The sequence below is a fragment of the Lolium rigidum genome, chromosome 2, assembly GCF_022539505.1.
Source record: "Lolium rigidum isolate FL_2022 chromosome 2, APGP_CSIRO_Lrig_0.1, whole genome shotgun sequence".
NCBI classification, from domain to species: domain Eukaryota; kingdom Viridiplantae; phylum Streptophyta; class Magnoliopsida; order Poales; family Poaceae; genus Lolium; species Lolium rigidum.
This window is the reverse complement of record NC_061509.1, coordinates 213,758,118-213,769,769: the sequence shown is the minus strand read 5'-3', so window position 1 is coordinate 213,769,769 and position 11,652 is coordinate 213,758,118. Positions and strand designations below refer to the sequence as shown.

The 11,652-nt window shown below is 52.0% G+C and overlaps 1 protein-coding gene across 1 annotated transcript; it reads left to right on the top strand.

Moving 5' to 3' along the window:
• Positions 1 to 8,576: 8,576 nt before the first annotated feature.
• On the top strand, positions 8,577 to 10,191 carry LOC124688092 (protein RGF1 INDUCIBLE TRANSCRIPTION FACTOR 1-like). Its single transcript, XM_047221809.1, has 3 exons — positions 8,577 to 8,819; positions 8,922 to 9,347; positions 9,471 to 10,191. The coding sequence occupies exons 1-3, from the start codon at positions 8,769 to 8,771 to the stop codon at positions 9,762 to 9,764; spliced, it is 771 nt and encodes a 256-aa protein (XP_047077765.1). The 5' UTR covers positions 8,577 to 8,768; the 3' UTR covers positions 9,765 to 10,191.
• Positions 10,192 to 11,652: the final 1,461 nt, after the last annotated feature.

Here is an 11,652-nt window from a genome sequence, read left to right as displayed (position 1 = left end):
AACTAACTTGGGGATGCTTGATACGTCTCCGACGTATCGATAATTTCTTATGTTCTATGCCATATTATTGATGTTACCTACATGTTTTATGCACACTTTATGTCATATTCGTGCATTTTCCGGAACTAACCTATTAACAAGATGCTGAAGTGCCGGTTCCTGTTTTACTGCTGTTTTGGTTTCGAAATCCTAGTAACGAAATATTCTCGGAATTGGACGAAAGCGAAGACCCAGGGGCCTATTTTTCCACGGAGCTTCCGGAAGACCGAAGAACACACGAAGTGGGGCCACGAGGTGGCGACACCACAAGGCGGCGCGGCCGAGGGGGCCGCGCCGCCTATGGTGTGGCCCCTCGTCCGGCCCCCGACTCGCCCTTCCGCCTACTTAAAGCCTCCGTCGCGAAACCCCGAGGCGAAAAACCACGATACGGAAAACCTTACCGAGACGCCGCGCCGCCGATCCCATCTCGGGGATTACGGAGATCTCCTCCGGCACTCTGCCGGAGAGGGGATTCATCTCCGGGAGGACTCTACACCGCCATGGTCGCCTCCGGAGTGATGAGTGAGTAGTTCACCCCTGGACTATGGGTCCATAGCGATAGCTAGATGGTTGTCTTCTCCTCATTGTGCTTCATTGTTGGATCTTGTGAGCTGCCTAACATGATCAAGATCATCTATCTGTAATTCTATATGTTGTGTTTGTCGGGATCCGATGGATAGAGAATACCATGTCATGTTAATTATCAAGTTATTATACATGTGTTGTTTATGATCTTGCATGCTCTCCGTTTCTAGTAGAGGCTCGGCCAAGTTTTTACTTTTAACTCCAAGAGGGAGTATTTATGCTCGATAGTGGGTTCATGCTCGCATTGACACTGGGACGATGTGAAAGTTCTAAGGTTGTGTTGTGCTATTGCCACTAGGGATAAAACATTGGCGCTATGTCCGAGGATGTAGTTGTTGATTACATTACGCACCATACTTAATGCAATTGTCCGTTGCTTTGCAACTTAATACTGGGAGGGTTCGGATGATAACCCGAAGGTAGACTTTTTAGGCATAGATGCGGTTGGATGGCGGTCTATGTACTTTGTCGTAATTCCCAATTAAATCTCACTATACTTATCATGTCATGTATGTGCATTGTTATGCCCTCTCTATTTGTCAATTGCCCGACTGTAATTTGTTCACCCAACATGCTTTTATCTTATGGGAGAGACACCTCTAGTGAACTGTGGACCCCGGTCCATTCTTTTAATACTCGAAATACAAATCTGCTTGCAATACTTGTTTTTACTCGTTTTCTCTGCAAACAATCATCTTCCACACAATACGGTTAATCCTTTGTTACAGACAAGCCGGTGAGATTGACAACCTCACCTGTTTCGTTGGGGCAAAGTACTTTGGTTGTGTTGTGCAGGTTCCACGTTGGCGCCGGAATCTCCGGTGTTGCGCCGCACTACATCCCGCCGCCATCAACCTTCAACGTGCTTCTTGACTCCTACTGGTTCGATTAAACCTTGGTTTCTTACTGAGGGAAACTTGCCGCTGTGCGCATCACACCTTCCTCTTGGGGTTCCCAACGGACGTGTCAACTACACGCATCAGTCCTCTAACATCTTGTCGAACTGCAACCTCTCCTTATCCGTGCCACAGTCTCTTCTTGCATCAGAAATGGCCCGACGAAGATCATCGTCAACAGGATCATCTGATGCCTGTTCTTCACCTCCTTCTTCTTCATTGTCGTCCATTGCGGTATCAAAGCATTCGAGAGAACATAGATCGGTACTGGTCATCATTATCTTCTTCCTCATCGCCGTCTTCCATCATAACCCCTTCTTCTCCGTGCTTGGTCCAAACATTATAGCTGGACATGAATCCAAACCGAAGCAGGTGGCTCTTAATGTCTCTTGAGCAAGATTAATCCTTCTCGTTCTTACATTTTAGACATGGACAGCACATAAAACCTTGCTTCGACTTGTTGGCCTCGGCCACAAGCAGGAAAGAATTCACGCCTCTCTGAAAGCGGGAGCACATCGGTTACTCGTACATCCATGGATGACTCATCCGCATCATAAGTACAATTATATATGTATCAGATGCAATCACCTTGCTAAAATTAGTATTGTACGGACTATGCATATATATATATATAGTCGAGAAAATAGTTGCTAACCTTTTAGGATCAAAAAGAGGAGAAATCTTATCAAATAAAACCAAGTGACATCCCTCTCACAAGCATTCCATCAAACACCTCTTGTGCACATGTAGAAAAAATGAGCTAGCATACACCTCCACCTTCACCACCAAGGAAAATATGAGGTGGGGGGGGGGTGGCTGCTTCTATATATAGGCATGGCCCTATTGTCGCGGGCCGTATTACGACCCGCGACAAAAGGGGTGCCGTCAGGAGGCGCCAGCCCTCAGACCCCTTTTGTCGCGGGTCGTAATACGGCCCGCGACAAAAGGCACGTGACAAAAGGCCCCGACGGCTCCACATGGTTTCGGGGAGACGTGGCCAGGCCATTTGTCGCGGGTGCAGGCGCGCCCGCGACAAAAGGCTCCCACGGAAGCCCTGTTTTCCACTAGTGACACCTAGAGGTAGAGACCTGTGCATAGGGGCTTGATAAGGCCACACATGGTCAATCTTAAGCGCAATCGACAAGCTGGCCACTACCGACTCTACATGAACTACTTCCACCCCACCACTCCAATCTACCCAGAGCATAAATTTTGGCGTCGCTTTTGGAGGTCAAGAAAGGTGTTCTTGACTATTTTGTTCGACGTACAACCCGTACTTCATATGCATGCTCGATGACATCGTTAAGTTTGGCTTTACCTCTTACAATAAGTGATCTGTGATCGCCAAGTTCCCCATCCACTTCAAACGGATCTGATTGAGCATAAGTGGCATCTGCATGCGACGATTATAGCCACCGCGTCTCCTTCTATTTATTTTATTGTGAACTATATATGTTGTTTATTTGGATAGACACTATTCATATTAATTTGGTTGCAACATTTTTCTTCTCATGTGTTTGGTTAATTGGGTAAAATATGGAAATAAAAGAATTGGCACTACTGAGGACAGACCAAATGCATCAGATCGTTGGGTTGCACTCGACCCAAACAGATAAAGGTGGTCGGATAGCCTTTTTGAAGGCTGCGATCTGACTTAGAGGGATCAAAACAGATATATTATTTGGTTTGGTGTGTCAAATAGGTCAGACTGCTTAAGAAGCCCTCAGGTCACAAATTTGAGGCAAATAATTGGCACATTGGGCATGGTCACACGCAGTTTCGCGGGTCAAACCGATAAACAAGGGAACTGCCACGTTACAGAAAACTTCATCGTAAATTCGGCCATGTCTATGTGCCGTGATGCTTGAAGCAACGTCGTGATCAGGATGGACTCAGCTCGGAAGAAAAAGCTCGATGGACGGAACGGAACAGAGCTGGCTACGACAAATATGGTGTCCCGTTGAGGACTTGTCCGTAAACCGTAGCCTGCTCGATGCTCGTCACCATCGTCGAGCAGATCACGATCGGCTCCAAGCAGGCGACGCGACGTATAACCGCTGCGACACCCACGGTGTATTCGGACTTTGTTTTTCTTGCGGTGACCTTAATTACACTGTGATCCGTCACGATGTTTTGCACCTTATGATCAGGCAGCACACGCACAACACAATGCGCAAAACGTGTGCTCGGGAAGCAAGCAAGCAAGAGCTACAACCATCGATGATGCTACATATCAGTGTGCAGCGCACACGACACTGAACCACCAATCAGCTACGTGAGAGTAGGCAGTAGCGCGATAGTTGGGGAGGTTACGGGAGTGGGTGACCGAACCACGATGCACTTCACTTGCCCGAATCGGTGACGGCAGAGGACATCTCGGTTAGGTGCAAAACGGACAATGAAACGGACCGCTCGGAATCCGGGGATGCGATAGGTGGTTCGCTTCGCTTCCATCATCGCCGGTCGGGTCGAGGCCACTAGAAAAAAGGCGAACCCCTGCTGCTGCTTCCAGAACACGGGCGAGCATCGATGGAGAAGATATGCTACTATATGCGGGGAGGATATGGCGGTGTGCGCAGTCGCACGGGTGACGACGCATCACGGCATCAGGTCCCTTTTGATCCACTTGCTTTGGTGCCTGGGAAGAATGGTGCGGGAGTGAGTCACCAATGGGTGACACGTTTGGTGCGGCAATGGCCGGCGTCGCTAGTGGACTAGTGGTAACTTTTGGGCGTCTGATTTTCCACTTTTGATTTGAGGAGGAGGAGAAAACGTGGGCTTCCTGTTCTGCTACCGATTATGTGGGAGCTCGAACATATGCGTGCCGCAATTGCCATGGAATATCCAGGAGAATCGTGGATGCACCAAGTGCTGTTTCCAACGCGAAAAGTACCTGCAAAGACGAGTTCAGTGGTACTACTAGTGTGCTAACATTTCAGACTTGTATATGGGGTTTCCAGTTCAATCAACAAAATCTATGGGTTACCTCAAAAAAAAAAAAATCTATGGGTTTGAGGTGTATCGAGGGGTACCAGATCCTAAGTTAAAATTCTCATCAATACTCCCCACTACTCTTCAATCTATTTGGGGTGGGGATTAACCGAACAGATCCCCTCGTCCAGCCGTCCTCTGGATCTGTCTCTGGACACTCGGAGAGGTCACGCAGGAGCTCCGTCGCAACGCCACGTCCGCGGTTGAGCTCGGCCAGCACCCGCGACATCTTCGGATGCCCCCATAGGTACGCACAACCCCTCCCTGGTTGCTACATCATCAGGGTGTCGCGCCACCTCCGCCGCCTGCGGCATTTCGACGTTTTGCCGCTGCTAGCTAATTGTTTCTATTGGTAGGAGAATTTGATTTGGCAAAAAAAATTGACGATTCGTCGTTGTATGAGGAGTTCATGATGAGGAGATTGCGGCGGTGATGGGGTTGATCCAAGCGGAGACAAACGAAGAAGAAACACGGCGGATTGAGCTTGGGTCATCAAGTGATCAACCGCGAATGAAACTGCTGCATGCGCACAACATGTTTATGACGGACTACGTCAACCCTAATTAATGTGGTATACCATCAAACCTACTTTAATCGCTTTGAGGATCGATGATGGCTTACGGTATTCTTGATGATTTGATTGATGATAATATGGGAATGGGAGAGATCTAGGGCTAGGGAGCTGCTCGAGTCATTACGGCTCGGCTCATTAAGTTCATGATCGTTATGGCTCAGATTATTAAGCTCGTTAAGAATAATAAGCTGAAATCATTGCTTGGCTCTGTTCGTTATGTTCTCGCGAGCACTCACGAGTTCCTCGTCAAGATCATTAAGAAAATATTGTCTAAGAGACTAAATAATATGTAGTATTTTGTACTTGGAGTGAGAGGAATCGAGGAGGCGATTGACCAGAAGAAAGTCAAAGGGGATTCATACGACGTACTTACGCAGCGCTCGACTAGGAGCCTCGGAGCTTTGGGATAGTTGAAATGGAGCTTTTTGTTGTTTTGTTCGTTTCAACTTTGTTAGTTAGATGGGATTCGAATCAACGAGTTGCTCGGGACGCTGGCTAGATTACTTATGTAGCTTGTTAATCACTGGTTAGCTCTGTTTGTTACTCTAACGAGTTGAGCTAAACAAGTCGGACAGACAAGCGCTCATTTAGCTTATTGAGTTTCGAGTTTCATGTTCAGCCCTAGCGAGAGCACGGTTCTCAAGAGTTTGCATCTTTCTGCAAAAGCTGTCGTTGCAATTTTTGGTGAGGAGTATTTTTTAGATAAAAGGCACTCAAGTGCCCAACTTTGAATTAACAAAGCCACCAACGAGCGAGAACGATACAAAGTGCTGAACCCAGCTTACAGAACGACACCGCACACCCACACGAACTACCGAAGAAGCTACACCCGGAAGCGTGATCAACGAGCTCAGCCAAAGCGCCTACGAGACTCGGAGAAGAGCTGGAGTCTACAGTGTCGGGCCGGGGCTCACTCGAGAGCGAGCCATTTTCACGCTCGCCTCAACAGACCTCCTCCGTCGCAGAAACGCCACCGGAAGCCGACCACCACCGGGGGCCAACCCTCGTTGTGCACAAACCGAACAGCAGCGCCAAGGAAGCTCGACAAGGGAAGGGGCACGGAGCAAGCCTTGTCGAAGATCGCCGAAGAATCACCTCCGTCACAACCATCGGTGAGCCTCGCGTTGTGGGCTCCAAGACGGTGTCTTCAAGAAGAGCACGACACCGGAGTGCCGCCACCGCCCGATCCGAGTATCTTGGGTTTTCACCCGGACGCAGTAGAGGATCGGAGATTAGCCTCACGGCGCCTTCAACAAGGGAACGCCGTCCGCGGACGCCGCCGCCGTGGCCCGAGGGGCAAAGGTTTCCCTTTGGCAACATCACCACCAACTACACCCCACAACACTCGACTCGCCGACCACCACGCCACCCTCACGGCCGTGGTAACCAGCCAGCACCAGAGTCATTAGCTCGCCCGCCAACCAACATGACTCCCACCTTCCAGGGCCGCCGCCCCGGCGTCCCAGCTCAGAGCTCAACGGAGAAAAGGAAGAGAACGAGTAGACCTTCGTAGCGAGTACACCGGACCCCCTGCCTGGAAGCATCGAACCTGACTGGAGAGAGCCCTTCTGGAGGATCGGTAGACCAACAGCCCCCGTGGCTGCCGGCAACACCAGATCGCGGGACGAAAGACGATGGCTTCGCATGGCACCAGGCCCCTGCTGGTCCGTGGGAAAGCCAACACGCCTCCCAGCACCCTCACCAACACCGGCAGGCCACCGCCGCCGGCCAAGCTTGCTACCAAGGCAGCACACCGCACCTGACCACTGCACGCACCCACCGAAACGGAGATCCCGACCAAATCGGGGCTGGATCTAGGCTCAGAAGGGGTCCGGGCCCCTGCCCGGCCCGTGAGGCGCCAGATCCCAGCCTGGGGCGGCACACAGGGTCGCCACCGGCCAAGGAGGCCACCAACACGCCTTCGGGGCGACCACGTTCGTCCTCCCGAGCCCGCCGAGAGAGGAGCTCGCGCCGCCCGAAACCTGCAACCGCCGGAGCCGCCGGGGCCGCTCCGCGAGGCGACCGCCGCCACGAGCACGCCAGTGACGCGCCGTCTCCACGCCGATGCCGAGGATCCGCGCCGCCGCGCCCGACGCCTAGCGCGGCGCCCTCACCGGCCGTGGGTGGCCCACGCCGCCACCACCGCGAGGGGGAAGGGGGCCCCACCGCCGCCGCCGCACGGGCTTTGCCCGGCGACGCCCTCTGGCGGCGGCGAGACGGAGGGGAAGGGGAGGGGGCTCGGGGAGGGGCGCCGTCACGGGCTCCCGGCCGCTCGCGGGAGCGGCGCGAGAGCGCTAGCGCTAGAATAACTGACACACCTTTTCAGAACGAATGTCAGGTGAGGAGTACTTGCATGGACCAAATGAGACTATGAGAGTGCACCCAGATGCTTCTGGCAATCAACAAAGTTAGGGGTTTCTTTGATATGTTTGGTTCCGTTGACTGTATGCATTGGCGGTGCAAGAATTGCCCTACTTCTTGACATGGCCAATTCATCGTCCATGTGCATGATCCTACAATTATTCTAGAAGTTGTTGTAGATCAAGAGCTATGTATTTGCTAGGATTTCTTTGGTCTATTGGGATCTTACAATCATATCAATGTATTGAATCATATCTTACAATCACGGTTAATGAACATAGGTACACAATGAGGGTATTATCTTCCTTATGGAAATGACCTTCAGTGGGCAACATTTATGAAGCTAATGCCAAACCCCCAAGGTAAAAGAATGCTCATTTCTCTACAATGCAAGCTGCATGTAGGAAAGATGTGGAGCAAGGCTCTGGAGTTTTGCAATCTCGGTTTGCGATTGTGCAAGGACCAGCCCAAGTTCTGGGACGAGAAAACTTTCAAAAAGATCATGACAGCCGCTATAATTATGCATAACATGATTTTTGAAGATGAGCGTGGCTAACAATTGTCATATGTTTATGAGTGTATGCGAAGAAGAATTCAACCAAGTAGAAGAGATGAAGCTAGAATCTAGAGGTTTCTCCAGTGCACCATGAGATTGAGAACCGTGAGATGCATACCCGACTCCAGGATGACTTGATTGAGAAGAATTGGAAAATACACAGGAACAAGTGCTTCGTTTGTTAATCCTATTTTTTGATGGTTGTGTTGTGATGAACTACGCTATTTGTTTGAACTTGTAAGTATTTGAACTTATTTGTTTATTGGTTGTATTGTGATGAACTTATTTATGTATTGAATTGCATTTTTTTATTTACATTCATAGGTAAAGCATTGCGATTATAGATTTATAGTCAATTCAACAACACACAAATTTTGGGAGTGCAGTTTTCTCTTTCAACTATGTGTAGATTTTTCTAGTACTAGAATACAAAAATCTTCTTTCTGACGAGGCCTAGAGCTAATATTTCAGTGGTATAGCGTTTCCAATTCAATCGGTCATATACATGTGTTTGCCCAGTGCGAAACGGCACGGACCCTTGACCAGTCGATAAGAACGAGCCCGAGAGCTCACTATCAAATGCTCGCGGAGTCTTCATCCCTCCCATTTGTTTACCTTCCACCTGTGTCGCACTACTTTTCTCCGGTCTACAAAGCCGTCACACTCCTGTGGCCTGTGCCGGCGAACTGCTTTCCTCAAAGCCTCTCTCCTCTACCTAGCTGCTCTCTCGCATCCACATTCTCCTCGTTTCAGCGGCCAGCTCGAGATGGCAATAGACCATGCGTCCCCTCTGGCACTGAAGAGCAGCGGCGACAAGGTAAGCAACTAGCTAGCCGATTTGATTTGCAGATGCCCTGCTCTCTTGTTTTCTTTGTTCTCGATTGATCCTAACGGCGGCGGCGGCGGACTGAATGTGCAGGGAGGAGCGGAGTGCGAGGAGGAGGAGGATGCGGGGAACCAGCGGTGGCCGCCGTGGCTGAAGCCGCTGCTGGCGACGAGCTTCTTCGTGCAATGCAGGGTCCACGCGGACGCGCACAAGAGCGAGTGCAACATGTACTGCCTGGACTGCGCCAACGGCGCGCTGTGCCCGCTGTGCCTCGCCGGCCACCGCGGCCACCACGCCATCCAGGTGCGGCGGTCGTCGTACCACGACGTGGTCCGGGCGTCGGAGATCCAGCGGGTGCTGGACATCGGCGGCGTGCAGACGTACGTCATCAACAGCGCGCGCGTGGTGTTCCTGAACGAGCGGCCGCAGCCGAGGCCCGGCAAGGGCGTCACCAACACCTGCGAGGTCTGCGAGCGCAGCCTCCTCGACACCTTCCGCTTCTGCTCCCTCGGGTGCAAGGTACGTATGTGCCGCGCGCACGAATCCTTGGATTTCATTAGTCACGCCGGCCAATGTCTGGCCTAGCTAGGCGCATTGCGAGTTTGTAACGAACATGATGGACATCTTGTGTTTGTTCCGCAGATTGTAGGCACTTCTGGCGGCTACCGGCCGAGGAAGAAACAAAGCAGCAGCGGCGGCAACGGCAGCGGCAGCAGGAAGAAGAAGAAGAGAGCGGCGCTCAAGGACGCGCGGTCGGAGTCGGAGCACTCGTGCACCAGCACCAGCGGCGGCGGCAGCAGCGACAAGAGCAGCGTGGTGCAGAGCTTCACGCCGTCCACCCCGCCGGCCGCCTCCAGCAGCTGCCGCACCGGCAGCAAGCGCCGGAAGGGCGTCCCGCACCGGTCGCCGTTCGGCAGCCTCATCGTGGAGCTCTAGGACGGCGCGCGTGGCGAAGCGCGCTCGTGTCTGCCGGCCCTGATCAACAACACTCTGTAGCATACTGTATACACTAGACATGACATAGCCAAGAGCCCAACCAAGAAGGTAATAACTGCGCGCCCTGGACGGCGAGCCGTGTGCTGCGCTTCGAGGTCAGCCGCCGGCCGGCGTAATAGTGCAGGGGAGAGACTTCGCTATAGCTTGTTTTACTTTCAGTTTCAAATTTTAGCTACAGTTGAGCTATAGCTAGTTAGTAGTATCAGTAACGACGACGACTAAGCTTTTTGAATTTGTAATATATAACCTCCACATGGTAGATCGTAGATGTACATAGAAGATGTGTATCCCAGATGTGGAGCAGGACTGCAGGGGGCAGTGGCAGTATGTGCAGGGGCCAAGAAATAAGAAATGCTGCTCTCAGTTATGCAGTCTTGTCCTGGTGTTCCCAATGCTGCAGAGCTATGCAGGGCACGGTCCGGCTGAACCATGCCGCTCGCCATTCACTCATCCTCTGACGCCCAGCACAGAGCCCGCCGCCCATTAATGCGGTTGCCGCAGGAGATTGGCCGGTGACATTTTCGGCATCCATCTGAAGAAGACGCACAGAGCGACAATGGCGGTGTGCGTGTAGCTGAGGGAGAGGGCCGGCACGTGCTTGGACCGTTCGCGCGCGCGGGAGGAAGAAGGCTGGTGGTATCTTCTGGAGGGAGATGAGTCATTGGACGCCTGGAGGACTTTGCTTCGTCCACCACCGGGAGTGGGAGTGGACGCCGATGCTGATGCCGTGCCGTGCGACGCCGCCTAACTTGATCGGCCCGCCATTTGTCCCCGAAAGCGGCCCCACCGACGGCGACGCTTGCCTGCCATCCTCCGTCCACCGCCTTTACTTTCCACCGGTCACCGCCCGTTCGGAAGCGGCCGGGGCTCCGATCAACGTCCAGCATTTAAATATCGCCCCACCGGACCAGGTTCGCACGGCTCTCAGCCGATGGAGAGTCTTTTTTTTTGCTGAGAGATGGACGTGCAGCTCCGGCGACATATGGGGCTGCCGCTGCTGGCGAGTGGGACACTAGGACATGAGCAACGAATCGCTTGCCTCTCGAAGGTAAAATGCTGAGGAGCAATGGAGCATGCTCGTGCCCGTGGCTTTCTTTAGGGCATCTGGCATCGGCGACGCTTGGTTTCGATTGTGCGGACTGAAAATGCGTGGGTATCCTATTCCAGCCGCCCGACGCATAGAGCGCGTTTGGTAGCACGTATTAGATTGGGAAGAAGTCCCCTGCGCCGCAAATGGGCTATAGGTCGTAAAAGCTACGTTGTTTGGTGGTCTCCACAGAGTTTTTTCGCCCGTGGAGATTTAGGCTCTCTCCGTTTGGTAGGTCCTATTTCAGGCCTTGTAGCAGCCCAGATCGGCGTCTCTGTTGTTTGGTTGCAACCCAGAATCTGCTTTTGTTTACTTCTTACCTTCGATGGTGAGGTTAACAGCGATCAACAGCACAAGCAAGAACACAATCACAGTTCAGGCAAACTTAGCACTCATCATAGTTCAAACATGGTCACAGGACGATCATAGTTCACGACACATCAGAAACGATCATAGTTCAACGGACGACATGAACAACAACTAGACACAGACATGGTAGCAGCGACACAGAACCAGATAAGCTTCAGACATGACTTTGGAAGACGACACACCTGGTGGCGTTGCCAATGGAAACGACACCTGGTCATCACCTCAGTGCAGGTGTGGTTGAAGATGACCACACTTTACTCGAAGATGGGCACCTTCTTGAAGATGAGGAACTGGCCTATCTGCAGCTGATGAGCGACGGTGAAACCCGCCTACCCCTGGTCGATGTATGTGTCATCGCCTTCTCTCGTCGTA